The sequence below is a fragment of the Phocoena sinus genome, chromosome 15 (genome assembly GCF_008692025.1).
Source record: "Phocoena sinus isolate mPhoSin1 chromosome 15, mPhoSin1.pri, whole genome shotgun sequence".
Taxonomy (NCBI): Eukaryota; Metazoa; Chordata; class Mammalia; order Artiodactyla; family Phocoenidae; genus Phocoena; species Phocoena sinus.
Window position 1 is genome coordinate 21164544 of NC_045777.1, and position 20199 is coordinate 21184742.

General features: G+C 43.9%; 2 protein-coding genes across 4 annotated transcripts in view; both read right to left on the minus strand.

Moving 5' to 3' along the window:
* Positions 1-141: 141 nt before the first annotated feature.
* Positions 142-4930, minus strand: ADIG (adipogenin). Its single transcript, XM_032606162.1, has 2 exons — positions 3984-4930; positions 142-254 (listed from the first exon to the last, which is right to left on the minus strand). Exons 1-2 carry the CDS (start codon positions 4108-4110, stop codon positions 142-144), a joined length of 240 nt encoding a protein of 79 aa, XP_032462053.1. The 5' UTR covers positions 4111-4930.
* A 1481-nt stretch (positions 4931-6411) lies between these two features.
* The window catches only part of RALGAPB (Ral GTPase activating protein non-catalytic subunit beta), a 100860-nt gene continuing 87072 nt past the window's right edge, over positions 6412-20199 (minus strand). For 2 of the 3 annotated variants that reach the window (XM_032604292.1, XM_032604291.1), the window contains 6 exons: positions 17793-17915; positions 16399-16535; positions 14600-14708; positions 13746-13824; positions 11344-11492; positions 6574-10501 (listed from right to left, as the gene is read on the minus strand). In XM_032604292.1, the coding sequence (XP_032460183.1) occupies positions 10308-10501; positions 11344-11492; positions 13746-13824; positions 14600-14708; positions 16399-16535; positions 17793-17915 (791 nt within the window). In that variant the 3' untranslated portion in view covers positions 6574-10307. Of the gene's footprint in view, positions 10502-11343; positions 11493-13745; positions 13825-14599; positions 14709-16398; positions 16536-17792; positions 17916-20199 lie in introns of all 3 variants that reach the window. The other variant, XM_032604290.1, reaches the window with a different exon arrangement.

Below are 20199 nucleotides of genomic sequence, written 5' to 3' on the forward strand. Positions count from 1 at the left end.
GGCAGAGACAGCAAGATTTCCAACACGGTAGAGGGAGCAGAGCTCCAACGTGGCAGCCGCCCTAGGCTTTGGGCAGGCCCTGAGGCTCCTGTTTCCAGCCCCCCACCTCTTAGAGGGGCCTCACCTGGCCGAATAGCCTCACTAGCAGGGCCTCTCCTCCTCTTGGCTATGCAACGTCTTCTGGCAAAACTTGGCGGGGACTTTGCTCCAGGGCTCCCAATCAAAGCAAACATCTGAGTCATTTTCCTCTGAAGCTGTGGAGGGACAAGACAAGGCCTCTTCAGTGGTCACATCCTAGCTCCTATTTTCGATGCTAAAGGAGGCTCCTGAAGGGCCCAGGCATCCCCTGCAGCCTTATCTGAGGCCAGGGGGCCAAGGCAGAATCATGGCAGGTGAGACAGCCCCAAGACATCAGGAAGACTTTAGGACCTTGAATGGTGAGCTGGGACCAAGAAAGAAGGTTGGCCCATGACACATCCATCTTCTAGAAGAGGAAGGACCCTAGGGGTGAGCAAATGACCTACCTGTATTGAGCATGGTCCAGGAGGGGTCACCGAGGAGACACAAGCCCACCCACCCACCTGTCCATCCATCCATCCACCAGTTCATTCATTAACAAACGTCTGAGTATATGTGTCCAATGGTTTCCCTTACAGCACTGCTTTATGGTGAAACACACACACGCACACACACACACTAAAATACCCTGGAAACCATGTGTGTGTCCATCATGAGAGGTCTGGGTGATGAAGTGTGGCACACTCACGTGTGGCATGTCAGGAGGCTTGTAAAACACCCGCATTAGATCTGTATCTTGTAACTTGCTGGATGTCTATGGTATATTACAAGAAAGTTGCAGAGAAGTATATGGTAGAATCCCTTTTTTAAAAAAAAAGAACGCCCCCTTCACCCACCAAAGCCCCCCACCAGGGATCAAACCCAGGCCCCGGAGGTGAAAGCACCGAATCCTAACCACTAGACCACTAGGAAACCCCCTCGGCCTTTTCTTGGTCTGAAATCTGAGGGGCTGTCTTCAACCTCCTCTACTTCTCTGTAACCAGTGAAACAACTTGAGTATACTCAGAAAAACAATAATCTCCCCCTTCTCCCTCTTTTCTCACCTTGCCTTCCCGAGATACGCCGTGTTAGCAAGCTCAGGTGGTACCCATCTAATAACACGTGTAGGTTTTCCTGCCGCTGGGAGGTGGCAGCGCTGGACGCAAAAGCAGGTACCGGCTCCACAGTCCCGTGCGGTTCCATGGGGGCCCTTGTCCAAAGGCAGGGAATTCGGAGGCTTCATCCTCCCTTCCTATGTCAGGCTGGGGATCAGCATTGCCCTCCCTGGCCAGCGTCCCCAGGGCTCAGCTGCCAACCATCTTTTCTTGCCTCTGTACCCATCTCACCAGGCAGCTCCCCCCTCCCCCCCACTTGCTCCAGCCTCCACTTGGAAAAGCGCATTGGCATCCTCACATCCTCGTGGGCCACGTGGCACTTGCTACTCAACCTTCTCCCTTCTGGGCTCTGAAACCGCCCTGCTGAGCCAGGCCAGGTGGGGTTGGGGAGGGGGGAATCAGAGCTCCTCTTGACGGCTGTTCATACTGGATTCCAGGCCAGACTGATTCCAATCCAGAGATCCATGGCAGAAGAGAAAACCCCAGGCCAGGGTGTCCCGAGCCCCAGCCCCCCAATCCCTGGCAGGTCCAAACCCTGGGTTTGAGCCAATTCTCAGCACAAAGACAGAACACAGTAATACTGAGATGCCCAAGAAGACGGGGACCCTGAGGAAGGGCTGCTTGCCTCACTTTAAGGACAGTTTCTCTTCAATGCAAAATCAACAAAAGGACCTGTTTCAAACCGCCGTGTGAGATGTCGGTGGGTGAACAGCCTCTCAGGAGAAAGTCTGAGAGCGGGGTCAGACAGGGCAGGCTGTGGATGGCTTAGAGATGGGCCTCCAAGGAGAACGAACTGCTGGAGGAGGTTAGTGCCTTGGACCTCAGGGAAGGTGTCCCACCTTCCAGAAAACCCATCTAAAGCTACGCCTACACTTCCTCCTACCTTGACAAAACCGACACTGCCTGGATTATTTCTCAGCTTCCAAACACCTGCTATATGCCATGGGTGTATAGGTACCCGGCCCCTGACATGCATCTCTCCACAGCCCCAAAGGGTAGGGACCGTTATTATCTCCATTTTGTAGGTGAGAAAACTGGGGCTCAGAGAGGATTCGCCCCAAGTCCCACAGCTGGTAGGTGTCAGAGCCCAGGTGAGACACTGGACAGTCGGCACTCTTAAGGGTGTGGCCTTGCACAGGTAACTTCTCTCCAAACCTCAGTTTCCTCACTTGTATGATACGGATTATTTCACAGGGTTAGTCTGAGGATTAAACGAAATAAGGTACACCAGGTGTTTAGCACAGGCCTAGCACAGTGTTCAAAAAAGCTATTGTTATGAACGATTAAGGGGCAAAGCTGAAACCCGGGCCCACATCCCCTAGACTCTGGAGAAACAGGATTTTATAGCCACTGCAGGCAAGGGCTCTGCCTTCTACCCAACACTGGCCCTCAGGGAGGGCTGCCGTCCACCCTGGTAAACAAACATTTTCTGGAAGCTCTCGCCAGGAACTCGTAACAATTGCACAATTGCCGGCCCCTACATGTGAGAGTATGGGGCAAGTTGGGGGTGAACTGCTCAGCTTGTCTGAGCACCATCTGAGCAGAGCTGGCAGCACACTCAGTGCCCTCCCTGCGCAGGTGGTCAAAGGTCATGGGGCTGCTGAGCAGGAAGTGGGAGGTCAAGCAGTCCCCAGGAAGAGGCCCCTAGATGATGGGAGTGCCGGGGGAGACGGGACACCTGAGGAGCAGAGTGTCATTCCTGCCACGTGGCCAGGCTGTCCCGCGTCCCCACCGGCCCACCGCTCCCAGCCTCCCTCAGGCCTGCTTCGCCCTGCCTCCCACTCCTCTGGGTGGCATGCTGAGTTCAGGACAGGTGTCGGTCAGCTTCTGTGATCCTGTGTCCCACAGAAACCCAGATCCTCCCTGATGTGCGGTCTGGGCAGGAAACTGTGTGAGTGGTCTCTGGGCACCTGCTAAATGCTGAAGGCTGCTGTACCCATCAAGCTGGTTGCTGACTGCAAGGGCACAGGGCTGAGGGCCGACAGGGGCTGAATGCCAGCCCACGCTCTGCTCACCAAGCCTTGTGCCCTGGCTGCATTCACAGGAAGGGACGTCTTTTACTAATTCATCTGCCCAGAGGGGCCACCTCTTTCTGATTTGTACCAAAGACCTTATGTGCTAGCTGTGGCCCTGAAGGGACACCTTTTTGTGTGTGTATTTATTTATTTATTTATTATAAAGATTCAATTCCTTCTAAATTAATGATTGGTCACAAAAACAGAAAGCATTTACTGCCATGCTGAAACATACATTTTACATTTGACACCATATTTCACACAAAAATTATAGTTCCATTATTCTGTATATATATATATGCAGTTTACATACACATTTTGATAATAATAGCTTCTATTATCGGTGGTACATGACTACTACCTCTTCAGAAATAAAATGAATTTTGTATACACGATAACCAATTCCAAGTACATTTCTGCTCCAAGTTTATTTTACCACAAATATATTTATATTATAGCGCAAAAGTAATAAACTGTTTTATCTTCTATCTAGAATATCTTAACTAAATTCGCAATCACATTCACAATACTTTCATATGTACCAAAGACCTTACATGCTAGCAGTGGCCCCTGAAGGGCCGGATGTGCACACATACACATTGTTTTCCAAACTCTGGATTCACTCTGGGACTCCAGGTTAAGAAACGCTAAACTACCAAGTCCATGCTTTCTCGGAGCCAGCAGGAAACCCCTCTGCTTGAAGGACGCCCCTCTCTCGGCAGTTGTTTGGGGACTCCCAGCCTATCCCACGCCCTGCCCAGCCTCCAGGATTAGGGCCCGGGCCTGGGCAGCTCACCCTGGCTGAGTAAGAAGTATAGCCAGACGATCAGCAAGAACAACAGCAAAGCCACGGGCAGACAGAGCCAGAACACCAGGAAAGAAAACGTCAGCTCGTTCACCAGCGGCACCAGAGGGTACTTCATGGTGCGTGTGTGGCTAGGCCAGGCTGGCCTGGGCTGGGCCGGCAGGGCTGCCCTGGGGACCTGGCGGGCCGGGCCACGCTCCGCTCTCAGCCCAATTGTGACTGAACGGGTGACGTAATAAGGAAACCACAAGGTCCTTCAGGCAGCTGAAGAGAGAGCTGTTTTGGACGAGTGGGAAGAAACTGGGGACAGTGGGACAGTTTGACTGAGAACAAAAGCTCGGGCTTCCTGGCCTGGGTTTGAATCCTTGTAAGATGCTGTGGGTTCACGTGACACCTCCCCGACCCTCCTGTAGAATGGAAATAATCCTTACCTCGCCAAGCTGCTAGAAGTTAGAAAAGTGGATACAAATTGCCCCCGGGTGGGTGTTCATATATCTGAGGTCACATATTCCTTCTGGAGCCAGCAAGGCCCTCAGTAAATGACTGTTATTTAATCTGGAAGCTTCTGCATCTCTCCTTATTAGGGTTTTCAGTGAAGAGCTTCTAAGACTTGAACCTTGTTCCTTTATCTCCCAAATGGGCAAGACACCCCCAAATGCTGAGCTTCTCTCTCCCCCTCGCCTCTGTCATTCTTTCATTATGGAGTAGTCAGTAAATCTCCGCGTCAGGTCCCACGACAGGAAGGAGGCGCTGGACCTCCCAGGGCCTGACAGCCCCTAAGCTGGAGAGAGACTCTGGCCAGGCTGGGAGCCTGGTGGGTGTGGGAAGTCCACACGAAGAGCGGCTGCTGCCTGTGGAGGGGAGGAAGGCGGAAGCGTGGTATCCTCCAACTGGCCCACCTGCCTCAGCCACTGCCAGCAGAGGGGCGGAGGGGGCTGGACGGTACTTATGAGACATGCCGATTGGCGTGCTCACCCTGCTCTGCAGAGTCAGAGCCTCCAGGGGTTGAGGCTCAGACGCCACACGTCAGTGGGCAACCAGTCTGAGGCCGACTTGATTTTTAGACCACGGCATCTCATGGAGCATAGGTTGGAAAGTCAGGCAGACCCAGTTCCAGGCTGGGGGAGCCACTGTAGGAAGTGGGTGGTAGACCTAGGGGAGACATAGAGTGGAAGGGCCCCCTTAGAGGAAGACACTGGCCCAGGGAGAAGGGTAAGAGGGGTCCAGCCACAGTAAAAATGGGGGCGGGGACAGCTGGGGTTTGGAGGGCCAGTGTGTTTAAAGGGAGTCTTAGCCCAGCTGTGGAATGACCCGAGTCCCCAGCAGAGGAGGGTCAGGGCAGATGGTATTAGAATGTGCATCCATGAAACATGGTAGCCTGGCAAGCTGTGCCACTCAGGGCCCGGGGGCCAAGACCAAGAGCTGGGTGGTCTGGGTTGGGGTGATTTCTTGCCACTGTTTTTTGTTTGTTCGTTTTTGGCTGTGCCAGTTGTAATTGTGGCATGCAGGATCTTTAGTTGCAGCATGCGAACTCTTCGTTGCGGCATGCAGGATCCAGTTCCCTGACCAGGGATCAAACCCGAGCCCCATGCGTTGGGAGCACGGAGTCTTAGCCACTGGACCACCAGGGAGGTCCCTTGGCACTGGGTTCTGAAGGGGCTGGGGTCAGAAAGAGCTGAGCAGCACAGCTGAGAAAGGCTCGAACACACATACCCTTGCCAGACCCCAAAACAGGGCCACCGCGCAGTCAGCCCAGGGCTAAGCTCCCCCGGCCACCAGAACCCAGCAGCAGGTCCTGTGGTGAGGAGGCAAGCAGGTGTGGACACACACCTGAGGGGAGGCAACTCGCAGCCCTGGCTTCCAGTTGCACTTTGGGGGGCCACGCATTGTCACGTGGAGTCAGTGCCAGGCTGGAGGGGTGGCTCTTGGCAGAGTCACGCACCACAGCTGTTTGCTCAAGTGGTACCACCCGCCCCCCCCCCCCCCGCCACGTGTGACCTAGGCATTAGGTGTTAATCTGGCCCCATGGAACCTTCTGCAGCCAAGATCCTACTCAAAGGGCCAGTGGGCAGCGGGAGGACCTCACCCTGCATCTCTGCTTTCCTGACTGGCCAGCCCTGGCAGAGCTCAGATCTTCTGCAGGCAGGGAGCTCAGCGGGCATTTTTCTGTGTTCCCAGGACACAGAGAGCCAGCCAGCCGCTCAGCAACTGCTAGCTTCTGTAAGGTGGGCCTCTGTTGGCAGTGCTTTAGTTACACAAGCTCCTTCCAGCATAGAAGGCCAAATCATTTTCTTTTTAAATTTATCAAATTTTGAGTATTTCATGATACTCTACAAAACCAGGGTGAAAACCTACTGATCTAAATTATGAAGAACACCCATGCCAGAATCAAACCAAAAGCACACATGACATTTTTAGATAAGAATCTCCTTAAAATTTAATTGACTAAATGTATTACATTCAATATTCCATAGGTTTCTTCTGGACAAAGGGGCTGCATAAATACAAACAAGCCTCTGGGCCTTCTTCCCTAACTGACGAAGAGGAAACACAGGAGGCGAGGGTACACAGGACACCTTCATATTTACATTTCGCCTTTACTTTACAGTTCAGTGCCAGAAATATTTACAGAAAATACAATAAGAAAAAGATCATGTCTTGGCAACATACCAAAATTCATACAAATTGTGTATATGATTTCAAGCAAATAATGATACTGCTTATTTTTTAGCCACAACTGCCAAGCCCTTCAGAGGAGAAAGATGTTCTTGGTCACCGCAAGAGACAAGGACTTGGGAAACTTGGTTTGCTTCAACAAATATTTATTGGGCGCCTACTGTATGCAAGGCACTGTGGAATCCCAAATTATACCTTTCCCTCACCATTAAAAAAAGAAAAGCATCTGAAAAACATGAGTTGATACTCCGAGAAAAACACTATACAGTACATGGCTTCTTTAGCTACTGAGAACCCACAGTTTGATTCCACATTGAACGGGTGGATTACCTCCAATCTCTCCATCTCGGGAAAAGAGGCTGTCATGGAAATCCCTAAAACAGACCACCTAACGCAACTTACCATTTCATGTAAACATATAAATCAATTCTTTTTAGGAAGATATAACCTGAAGGGGTTTAAAAATGCTGAATGGAGAACTACCAGCAGGAGTGTCAAATTACCTCCGATACATTTTTACCATCTACATGTCTTTGAGCAAGGCTGACTTCCACTTTCTTTGGGTAAAATTCCACCTTCCAATATAAATAAATACGCTTGAAGACACTGCTTCTCTAAAAATCACTCTGCAGAGTCTGACAAATGCTTCCTCAGTGTATGCAGGAAGTAACCATTCATGAAGCCCTCACACACAAAACCTGTAGGGAACTGACATTACTGGCCAAAGATGTAGGTATTTTATTTTTATAAATGAGTCCAGAGGAGAATGGGCGGCCTCAGGGGACCTGAAGACCTGGAAATGGAGGACAGCATGCATGCATGTTGTGTATATATTGCCAGGACGGGAGGCGGTCAAACCACCATGTAACTATCCAGGTCAAAGGGCCAAAGGACAGGAGGGGGTCTTAGGAGGAAGCACTGACAAAAGAGAGCCGGCTGAACAGGAAAAGGCAAAAGCCCTCCTCTGTCCTCAATGCTCCCAATCAGAGAGGGGGAGAGAGCCCCTACCCCCCAAATGTGAGAAGGGACTACGAGGGGCTACCTGCCTCTGTCCCCTGGGTAATGCTTTCCTTGTCAACAAATGCCACTCTCATCCACACCCTGGTGCACCTGTCACATGCAGCAACTAAACTGTTTAAGCCAAAGACCGAAGTGGTCCTGGCTTCCCCCCAAAGGTTCTGAACCTGTGTTAGCAAATTTATCAAGTGGACTACGAAAGATTATTATTAGAGACTAAATATGCTCCTCTGGCATCACTGCACTCAAAGTGACTTTTACAAAGGCAGTTGAGAGGACTTAGTGACCATGAACTCAAACCCACACTAGTGAAAGGTCCAAGGGTCCCCACCACACTCCCTTTTTAGGTAGATGTGATTCTGAGCAGAAGGAGTCGGCACCTGACGAGGTATGTGTGCCCCATACTCTGTCTGTGCTGTGCACACTGGGGTTTCACGTCTTTGGGAGCAGCACAGTCCTAAATCTGTCCCTCCTTCCCTGGGAGACCACAAAGTCTTCCAGATCATACATGCATTCAACATGGTTGTTCACTGACTTATCAAAGCCATTAGAATTACAAAGAGTTGTCAGAAATTAGAGCAAACTGAAGCATCAGGAAGGCCACCCCAACACACACACCACCGTACATTTTGCTGACGGCAGAACTATGCCAAAGGTAAAAGTGTTATCTGAAGAGTCACACTGAAGAGGTACACCTGCATCAGTTATTTTTAACCTCTGGAATGTTATAAGTTGCACGTTAATTTATAGCCTTCTTTGTCCACATCCATCAGAACAAGTGCTCATTTTTTCCCATGAAATGTCAATCTGGAATTTCCATGAAAGTTGTTAAACCTCACTTTACACCTGCTGAGCTACTAAAACATTTTTAGGGTAGAACATGCTAATCATACAACCCCCTCCCCCATGCTACCATCTGGAAACATCAATTTATTGCCCAGATTAAAAAGAAGATCAATTACTGAATAATATTATACCCTGAATGGAAACTGGAGTCATAGAAGGAGGAGGTTACCTTTACCTGAGCTTAAAACAAACACGAAGAAAAAGGTACGGCAAACGTAAAACCAAGAGCTGCTATGCCGTTTCTTGCTCATAGATATCAACATGTACTTCTGGAATAGAAATATCTGCACAGGGAATTAGGTCCTATACTATTCCCCACCCTCTAATTAAACTACCAAAACATCAAACCAAACAGACCGTTGTAGGCCTGACCTACAGAATCTACTGACATCAGAGTTCAAGTGGGAAATCACCCCTTATACAACTGTGATCACTCCTCTTTGGACTTTTAAATGTCACTTATTTTCTTAACATAAAATAATCTTAATAAAGAAGAAAGTACATAAGAATAGGAGAAATGAGCAGTGTATACTCTAGCACTGTAACAGGAATCCTTGTAAGGATGTTCTGGGTCTGGGCACCTCAAAACATTTATCCCTGGCAGAAAAGTAGCAGCGAGGTAACAGAAGTATTTCAAAAACCCGGGCAGGGATTTGTTGTGCCTTCAGCCGGCAAAGTCCAGAAAATATGACAACAGCCATTTCTAAAAGCAGCCACCCAAGGAGGTGGTCACTAATGTTTGTCAATTATGATGAAGCCTAGTAGCTCTCTGGGAGAGATCTGAATTAGTAGCGTTGAGAGGCTATTTCCTGAACCCCAAATTAGAATCCTTCATAAACTACTGCAGTTTCCTGCTTGGTCCTGAAATGAGACAATGGATGAAACCAAATAAGGTTTAACCTTTGCTGTGAATTTATATTTCTTAATATTTAACCAAGAAATTACCAAGGAATTACAAATGGTTAACCTGTCATAATGTCACGGAGCTAGACAATAATGGAGAGAGTGGAGGCATCACAGCTGTCTTCTAACAACTCCACAAACTCCATTTGTATCCTCATTAAAGGACTGGGCCATGCTTCCATTTTAGATCTGTTCCTGGGCTGCCCAGAAACTGAGGCCTTCAGACAGACCTTTGCAGTGATGAGAGTAACTTTCTGAAGTGTGGAGAAAAACTATGAAATATTTTAATCTCAGACTTCTTATCTGAGCAAAAAACACTTAAGTTCTTTTCCGTCAGTTTGACATTTGGATGAGAGCTGGATGACAAATGGACCTGCGAGTGAGCAGAAAGTTGAGGTTTCCTTCCTTCTCCTCCATGCTATCAACATGAGTCTTTAAATGTCCTGGAAGATTCTGAGACAGATTTTACTTTTGAACACAACCTCCTAAAAAGTGAGGTATAAAACTATCTTCAACTTCTAATTTGCAAATTTGAAACTACCAATGCACATGTTTAACTGAGATGCATAAAAGCCTTTCTCCTCAAAAGGCTTATATTTAACTAAAATTGTCACTTTTAAAAGAAAGTTTATGGCTAAAACGTATATCATCATTACCAGCAGGAATGTGATTGTGTCTGGGAGCCCATTTCACTAAAAAGCCGAAAAGTCTTCTCTCAGATGGGTTTATAATGTGTCTCTTCTATTCTGGCGGTTAAACAGTAAGCTCTTGGGGAGTGATTTGTTTTATTGTTACAGTGATCACCTATCGAATTGTTTTGCTTTGATATTATAGCTCCAAACTAGAGTTCAATAGTCCCAGACAGACAGTGGCCTAAGAACTACAGTTCTTGAGTCCAACCTCCTGAAAAAGTGAAGTATAAAACTCTGGCTCCAACTGCTTGTTCCGGTACTTGTTGACAATGTCGGTGATCTTCTGTTTCCGGCGGACATGTGGTGGACTGTAGGAGTCACTTTCCAGTCTCTTTCTTCTACAAATGTTAATTACAGTCTGCCTCACCAGAAAACCTTGAAAACAGAGGGTTTTAGTCAGCTAGGTGAGCCATCAGTACTCAAGTGAACTATTTTCTGCAAACTCAAACCACTTCATTCCATTTGCAAAACTCCCTGTCCCCAGAGAGACAGAGCTCTACTAAGACAAAACTGTCAGAAGAAACACACAATGACATGGAAAAACAAAATCAAAATCTAGCCTGACAACCCATTTCCTGCCCTGGAGTGCAAACAACTATGCTCGTTTTCCAGTACTGGAAGTTTGTGAATTATAGCTGTGCTCCTACTTAGCAGATTAAGCACACTTCAGAACAGAACCAAACATGCTTCCTTTTAACAAGAGCCACAGGATTTTCCACATGTGGGACCAACTAAGTAATATCATCATTTCCTTATTTATACTTCTTTTTGGTTCATGAAAATGTTAAATAAAAAAAAGAAAACCCAATGGGACTTCCCTGGTGGCGCAGTGGTTAAGAATCCACCTGCCAATGCAGGGGACACGAGTTTGATCCCTGGTCCGGGAAGATCCCACATGCCGTGGAGCAACTAAGCCAGTGCACCACAACTACTGAGCCTGTGCTCTAGAGCCCGTGAGCCACAACTACCGAGGCCGTGTGCCACAACTACTGAAGCCCACGAGCCTATAGCCTGTGCTCCGCAACAAGAGAAGCCACCACAGTGAGAAGCCCACTCACCGCAATGAAGAGTGGCCCCTGCTTGCTGCAACTAGAGAAAGCCCACGCACAGCAACGAAGACCCAACACAGCCAAAAATAAATAAACAAATAAATAAATTTATTTAAAAAAAAAGAACTGAAAAGAAAATTCAATCCTTCAGCCACATATGAAGCTTACCGAGTGCTCGCCTACTGACAATCATCCCATCCACAAGAGGGATGACCATGTTAAATTTTCCAGTGGCTCCTTGAATTTTAATCCGGAATAATCCAGTGTTTAAAGGGTGGATGAAGATGACAGGAACTTCTTTTTCAAGAGCAGTAGATCTTAAGAAAAGAAAAAACTCTTTTTACCCCAGATATTCAAGAGCTGAAGTCCCCCATGTATAATATAAGAATATCAAGGGGACTTACTGCCAGGCAGTATTTGAGAAGAGACAAGTGATCAGTCTGCTCAGAATCTTCTTTCTGGGAGCCCACGGTGAAGCTCCCCACACCAACACCTGACCCTAATTACCCATCAATGGGGTTGGCCTTTTGAAGCTGACCAAAAAAGGGGCTAAAAATTGTGCTTAGAAAATCACTGGGGACACGGGGTGGAAGGAAAGGCCAGAAAAATGTATGGTGGGGAACCATCAATAGCAGCCAGCCATTTTTTTACTTTTACTTAGTTCCTCCTTCCTGTAGGGAACAAGAGTGGGGCTGGCCAGAGGGCAGGGAATTCCACCACAGTCAATGCTGGCACCTCAGAGCAGAAGTGGAAATACAGTTTAGGCTCACTATGGGAATCCCTGATATGATTTTTTTTTTTAGGGGCTGGGGAAAGAGGTCAGGAGTACCTTAGTCTGGGTCAGTTGCAACTGTCCTCCTCAGCAGAGGTGATAACTGGCTGAATCTTAGCACAGTCAAAGCCCTCAAAGCCTCTGAACAGGTAACACAGCTGCCAAGGTCAGCAACCGTACTTTTAGAAGACTGAATTACACATCATGTGTCAGGGCTATGCCAATGCATCTAAAGGTACCCATGTTACTCTTCGATGCTATATGCCAGGGTTTTGGTTTGCTTTTGTTTTGCAACACAATGAGCTTTCTTTCTAAAGTGATTTTGGCCAAAGGGACAGTGAGTCAATTTTTTAAGACATTTAATAAAAATCAATCCTATACTAATTCTGTCCCCAAGACAAATTCTAAACTTTGCTAAACTACTAGTAAAACACAAATTTTACAGTCCAATCATATTAGAACTTTTGACCTAAAAAGATTAAAACAACAACAAACAGTATAAGACACTTAAAAGTTCTCTTGCAAACTAGTTCTAGAAAAGTACCCCTCATGAAATCTATCCTGGTCTCTTCAGCAAGTCAGTGTCATGGACAAAAAAAAGAAAAAACAGGACTGTTCTGTATTGAGAGACTGAAAGAATTAACACCAGATGGATGAAATGGATGCTGGTTTAAACAAACCAGCTATAAAGACTATTTTAGGGAAAATGGAGAAATTTGAATGTGAGCTGGCTACTAGATGAAATTAAAAAATTGCTACTAACTTTATTACTGTAATAATGTTATCTTTATCTATTTGAAAAGTGTTCTTAATCTTCAGAGGTGCATATTTAGAATGTTAGAAAATCTGTAATTTGCTTTAAAATACTTTAGCATAAAAAACATGGGGACTTCCCTGGCAGTCCAGTGGTTAAGACTCTGTGCTTCCACTGCAGGGAGCATGGGTTCCGATCCCTGGTCGGGGAACTGTCAATAAGATCCCGCGTGCCACGCAGTGAGGCCAAAAAAACCCCAAAACAAACATGGAAGTTTTAAGAATGACTTGCCCTATTCTAGAAATTTAATATGATAATGTTAAAATAAACCACCTTTACTGACTTCGTTTCTACAACAGTAATCTAAATTCATCTTACGTGCAATACAAACCAGATCATGGAAACAGAAGGAACTTACTCAAAGTTAAAATATCAAGTTTAGCTTGATATAAATTATTTGTTTAAACCAAAGACAAGCAAGCAAAAAGCTTTGAAACAATAAAGCCTGCACAGATACGTTCTTATTATTCTTAGAATCATATTATTCTGTTTTTATCCTTTTTGTGCATGAGAAGCTAAAATAAAAATCTTAATATTATAATAAAGTTAGTATTATGTTTTACTTAGAAATATTTTTCCATTAAATAGCTCCTATGTGATGAGGACATTTTAACTGCTATCTATCCAGAATGTTTTGACCAATTTAATTCCATTATTTCTATCTAATATTGCTACTCTATTATCAGCCTTCATTAATACTTAATTGCCTCCACTTCCCTTTCTTTTTTGCCTCAGATAAATTTAAACAGCAATTAATTATGCCATTTAAAAATCCTTGCTAATTTGATCACCTTGTGCATTAATCTACAAACTTCTCTCTTTGATTCTTTTCCCCTAATTATGTTTACTTCTTACTGCCTTCATCCCTTCTGTTTCATTAAAGTCCTTATCTCTTAATGAAACTGCAATCAACATACTGTAAAAAATAGGTTTCTCTATGCTTAAACACAATGCTGACAAACTTCAAGCAAGTATAGAGCGTACCTCAGAGAAGTGCTACTATTTGCAGTAGTTTCCACACCAGTACTGATTTCTGTCATCAGGTCTGAGAGGGGAAAGTTTTCTGGAAGAAAATCATAGCATTACAATTAATATCTCCCTCCTAGGAAACCTATTTTCCTAATCTCTTCACATAGCGGGCAACATATATATGGACTGCGCTATCCTAAAATATATAATCCTAACTATTCTTCACAAATTAAAAAAAAAATTCTCCCTTTAGACGTATTTTAGGTAAGTTCATCTAAAGCAGAGAGTTTTTACAGAACATAATCTATAGTCTTGGAGGGCTTGGAAATAGCTTTAGAAGTTCTGGAAAGCAACTTTCACACTTTCTTATAAACTCTGAGCTGGATGAGATTCTAGGATAAATACACATTTCTAATGTTCTTAATGCAGCTTACATAAAAATCATGAGAAACATATCCATAGCACAATCCCTAAGGACAAATTAATCTTTACACTAAAATAGGACAGTAGGGTCTGTGGAAAGAGGGTGAGGGAGGTGTTCCCCCTTCTCCTTTCCAGAGGTTCTAGGGTAACTGGGGGCTACATGCAGTGGGACCAAGTGGCCACAAACCAGTAACTGTCATACCAAGAAGAGCTAAAGGCTTTTTGTAACCGTGAGTCTCATCAAATCTTCACAACTATGAAATAAGTGCTGGATCACTCATTTAACACATGAGTGACCTAAGGCTTAATGAAATCCAGGCTTGCTGAACTCCAGTCCCAGCTCTTGGCCACCATATAGGGCCCATGCTGCCACTCCCTTTAGACATTTAACAAGTCATCGTCATCCTATTATAATCTTATTAATGGACAAAGTCCTTACACAGTACCTATATCATCATAGCGTTCCACCCAGACTACAGAAACTCTTGTCTCAGGTCCAAGGGGAGGCACAGGGCGCCCCTGAGGCAGCTTCTTCATTCTGGAACTGGGACTGAGCTATATGAGGCAGAGAAAAGCAGAAGAGGGGAAGAAAAAGAAACAAACAAATAAAAAACACTGGCTTAATAAAACTACAACCATACATTCATCAAGCTACCCAGTGAAATAAGGATCACATCATGGGAAGTCACTTCTGGAAAAAAGTATAAAATACATTTGCAAAAAAAGCCCTTCTTTGGTTCCTCTGTTTATCAAGTCTCAAACTAGAACAAGGAAATGAAGGTCTAGAAACTACAAATGAAAAAAGATAAGGAACAGTAAACAATTATAGTTATAAAAATAAAATTTGATGCAATGCCTTAATGAGTGCTTAAAAAGGATCTGAGTCTATCTCTATGGTCAGAAAGCAGGACGATTTTTCCATCATAGCAACATCACTGATTTGCCTGGGGATCCTTTCAGTGTTGAATTCTTGTCAACAGCTTTTCCTGTACCTACTGATATGAATTTTCTTTCCTTAAGTTTGTTAGTAGTCTGCAAAGTATGTGGTAAATGAAAACATGGTGCTTTAAGAGTTGTCATTCTTTGGATTTTAAGAAATAACCAAGTTTTATGCGTTTTATTTCTTTTTCTTATTTCCCTGCATAAAACCTCTACTATCTTGTGAATAGAAGTAGTGAGAGCAAACATCCTTGCCTCCATTTGGGGGGAAAGCTTAATAATAATGTGTAAGTATAATGTTAGCTGCAGGTTTCTAGCAGAGTTCTGTTTCAGGTTGAGGAAGTTCCCTTCTAATCGTAACCACGTTGGCATTCAGAAAATGAGTAGCAATCCCTGACCATTAGATCTGACTAAAATTCTGCATTACCTGACTTGTTCTTCTCCAAACTGTATTCTGTAAAACCTTTTTAAAGGTAGCAACTCATGATTTTCAAAATCAGTCGACTTCAGAGAGTTTTATACAAGTTAACTTCTTTTCCTAAATCAATTTTAAAGGTGAACCTCTCCCATATTCTTTTAAGCAAATACTTATGTTAAAAATCATTTTAACTGTAGAAAGAGCCAAATTAAACCCCTTTACAATGGAAGAAGGGCTTCAGGAAAGTTTACACTACACTTCTTTTGTCTTTTTTACTATTTGTTCTAAATCAATTTTCTTACACCTGTAAACTGATTCTGTAATCTTGTTATCACTTACTCAGTCACTTTCCAGTAAGGATTAAGACATAACATGAGGGGAGAACACAGATAAGACACAACATCTGATAAGGTAAGAAAAAAGGATAAAAGTAAAATGCTGTTTTCTTGTAGTAGCTGCTGTGTTGCCTCAGTGCATTTATTCAAACACTGGGCGATTCTTCAAAATGCTGTCATCTGTATGTTGTCAGACTTAAGTTGAATTTTGCATGATTAATGCTATGAAATGTATAGTAACTGTTGTACCTTTAGTGGATATTTTAGGGACCAAATAATAACCTAGGCTTGAGACGGAATGGATGAAAGAACCGAGCACGGAACTGAAATGGCTAAATCAAGGAAAACAACAAAGGCTGAATTAGAATTAAGTATTTGTTGCAAGCTGAAAAAAAGAAAAGCATAAGAATTTGATTAAAAAAATTAAGATACTAATGAATCAGTACTGCTATAATTACTCTCTGGGTTAAAGTTAAAAGCTTTTCAGGTGTGATTCTATAATTACTTCCATTTCACTACAAATTTTTGGAGGTTTATCAACAAAGTGACTTACCCTCTGTGAGGAATTAAGATTGTCTGTGTGATTAGGGAAAAGCTCAAGTGTCAGGGATGGCTGTTTCAGAATTCCTGGCATAAGATCCATATTTGAATCACTATCTTGGTCTGAGATGTTACTTTCCAATGAATCAGCTATAGCGTAAAGAAAAAAAAATAATTATAATACCTACTACTTCCTTAGAGCAAACGTGTTTATTAAACTACTTATGCTAACAGTCCAACCTAAGTCACTTAAGCAAAGCATTGCTTCTAGAGCAAGGGTTGGCAAAGTTTTTCTGCAAAGGATCAGGTAATAAATATTTCAGGCTTTGCTGGCTATACAGGTCTCTACTGCATATTCTTCTTTGTAGTTTACTTACAACCCTTTAAAAATGTAAATACCATTCTTAGTGTTCTGAATTTTGCCTGCGTGCCATAATTTGCTGGCTCTGGCTCTACTGAGTTGGTGCAAACAGGCTGGGCCAGAGACACCAGGCAGGGACTCAGTTCATAGAGGACAGATGGGGCCTGGCTTCTGGAATTCAGGTGGTAGATCACAGCCTTGACATGAAGGCAAACAGCTGCTAAGACACTGACCTAGAACATGGAAGGCCCCTCCTGCCACGGACACAACTGGCCCCAGAGTAAGAGACAGAGAGGGGCCTAGAGTGCAAAATTAAGGGTCCAAATACAAAGGTGAGGAGGCTGCCTAGGTAGGCTAGGGTACACAAAAAGTCATTAGCCTAGAGATGAGATCATCAAAGTGTGATGTGCAGCATCCTATCCTATGGATGGTCTCAATGAAGAAGCTGAAGTTTTCCACCTACTGCTTGGTCAGGCACAAAGAAATGAGTTTAATTTGCAAGAAGCAAAGGTTCTAGGCAAAATAAGACTAAGAATTCAGACTGAGAAGTAATGATCACTCCTGATCCTTGAGAAGAACAGGCTTAATCACCACCTTTTCTAGGCTGAAGTTTCTCCTCCTCAGTGTTAGAAGATCAGCCAGATGTCATCATGAGGGCCTTCCAATTGCAGGGTTCTCTGGGGTTCCATATAAAGGCTCTCACATGGAAACAGGGAAGCAGGTGAGAGCTTACTCATAATTAGAGAAAGAAATGAATAAACTGGAAAATAGGGCTTCTATGTATTAATCAGATTTTTAAAAGTTTAAAAATGGGCCAAAGTGGATCTCCTTTATTTAAAAATTATTATTAGAGGGCCAGTCTTCTTGTTTTTAACTACTGTCCTTTAGTTAAGAGGGGATAACATCCTGTACCTCTGCATAATCTAAAAGCTATCATGCCTTTGAAGCTGAAGAATGTCTTAGATGACGTCAGAATCTCCCCCAATGCAATACTACTGCACAAACCAGTGAATACAAAAATAGTTCCATACAAAAAATGCTCTTACTTAAGGACTCCACAGAAGAAGGAACCACAAAAGCTATTTCTGTAAGGGCATCAGCATAATACAGCACCTTCCTCTGTCCGTTGAAAATGCTAGCCCCAGCATCTTCAGAGGAAATCACTTCATCTAGGAATGAGAAACACTACATTACTGCTCTAAAAAGTGGGGAAAACCAATATCATCCTGCTTCCTGAAATTTTAACTGGTTAATAAAGTGATAATAAATAGAAGGTACGTTTTCAACATGAGCCAATTAATGTATAAGAAGAATAAACCATAAATGTTCATTAAATGTCTTTACACTAACTTTATTTTTTAAATTAGAAGTTGTATTTTTAAAAAATTTATTTTATTTATTCATTTTTGGCTGCATTGGGTCTTCGTTGCTGCGTGCGGGCTTCCTCTAGTTGCAGCGAGCGGGGGCTACTCTTCGTTGCAGTGCATGGGCTTCTCATTGTGGCGGCTTCCCTTTGTTGTGGAGCACGGGCTCTAGGCATACGGGTTTCAGTAGTTGTGGCACACGGGCTCAGCAGTTGTGGCATGCAGGTTCTAGAGTGCAGGCTCAGTAGTTGTGGTGCACATACACTAACTTTAAATCATAAAATCTTAATTTCATACTTTCTGAAACTACTCTAAACCAGACCACTTCTGATTAGCAGGACCTTTAGCTCACCTGTATAAGGCGGATTTAGGCAACAGTCTTTTTGGAAGAGGTAACAGTAATCAAAAGGGAGAAGACTACCACAGTCCCTCTGAAGGGAAGGGGGACAAATGTCTGCGTGTGTGTACTCTTGCTTTCAAGGCATTTCCTGACCCTGGTCTCTCTCTACTGCTCCTCAGCTTTGCTTCTGTTCCACTTTCCCCAGTGATCAGTGATACAATATGAAAGTGTACAGGCTGTTTAGTAATAGTATCTGCTCTAAGCCAGCAAGATTGAATTAACAAAAGTAACACTCCTGAGAGCTAGTATAGTTTTCAATTAAAATGGACACAATGCCCTGCCAGTAATACATAAAACATCAACAACCTGACAAAAAACTGGGAAGAGGAAATAAACAAGTAGTTCTCAGGTAAGAAATAAAAATATGAGAAGATGCTGAAACTCAATCATAATTAAAAATAGAAAATTCCTCACCTAACAGACTGGAAGACACCTAAATTGGTGAGGATGTGGCAAACAGGAAGTTTGGCCCAGACGTTAGCAAACATTTTCTGCAAAGGATCAGATAGTAAATAAGGCTTTGCATGCCATATGGTCTCTGCCACGACTACTTAAGTCTGCCGTTGTAGCATGAAAGCAGTCAGATAATACGTAAAGAAGCATGGCTGAGATCCAAAAAAACTTTATTTACAAAAACAGGCATGGGCTGTAGTTGCTGACTCCCGGTTTAGATGCTGGGCAAGCACTTGCGTCTACTGCAGTACACACTGTGGTTACTGCCCCAACATCCACTCCACCCTCCCCTCCTCTACCTTGTTTGTTTCTATCAGGATCATTCCATCTCTCTTGCCACAGCGACAGGCTCAGGGTGGTCCAATCACTGCGTATCTCAGGATTTGGGGAGACGGGAGGTTCTGAGACTCAGCTAATCTCTCCTCTTCAGACTAGTGTGGTATGTGAATGTAAAGCCTAGAACTGCCTTATTTGCACTACGAGGAAAGCCAGGCTGGGACAAAGCCAACACATGGAAAACAGAGCTAAAGAAAAACTGCAGAGAAATAGAACAGGACTGCTGATCAAATGGCAACAAAAAATGTACACTAATCTCTGGAATTTTCAGTTATATGAGGCAATAAATGACCTTCAAACTCTAAGCCAATTTGGGTCGGGTTTTCTGTTACCTGCAACCTTAAGCATCCAACTGATACATTTATACATTTATCAAACTAAAAAATGTGCAAATCCTTTATCAATTCTACTTATGAGAACTTAGTCTATAAATACACTCAAGCACATATTAAAGGTTATGTGGCAATTAAAATTAGAGCATATCCTCAAATACTTTGATTCAACCTTGGTTGAAAGTAGAAAAAATTACAAGTCACAATGATATTCAATGGGAAACCTTGAGAGAGTATAATCTCGTTGACTGAGAAACTCTGCTAATTCAAAGCACTGGACACAGGCATTACCCACTTGAGAGAGGTATTATTAACTTTCCAGTGATTTCAAGAGCTCCCAGAACAAAAAGCTCTAGCCAGGTGGTGCAAAGGCCTTAAGTTTAAACTTATACTTGCTCTGGCACTTGTTATCCTGATTACAGTTCCTCAGGAGGATTTGCAGAGATGGGCATGAATCTCTCAGAGACAGTCAGCTGTTTACTACAAGGATTCTTACATAATATCCCAAGAATGTAACTTAAATGACAGCCACAAAGTCTAAAAACACATCTGTTAATAGAAAACTATA

Bases quoted from the DNA above. Each gene is read 5' to 3' on its own strand.
- ADIG (XM_032606162.1), bottom strand. From the start codon at position 4,110: ATGAAGTACCCTCTGGTGCCGCTGGTGAACGAGCTGACGTTTTCTTTC. The intron at 255-3,983 runs GTGAGCTGCCCA...GTCCCTCCACAG, and splicing joins ATACTTCTTACTCAGCCAGG to CTTCAGAGGAAAATGACTCA.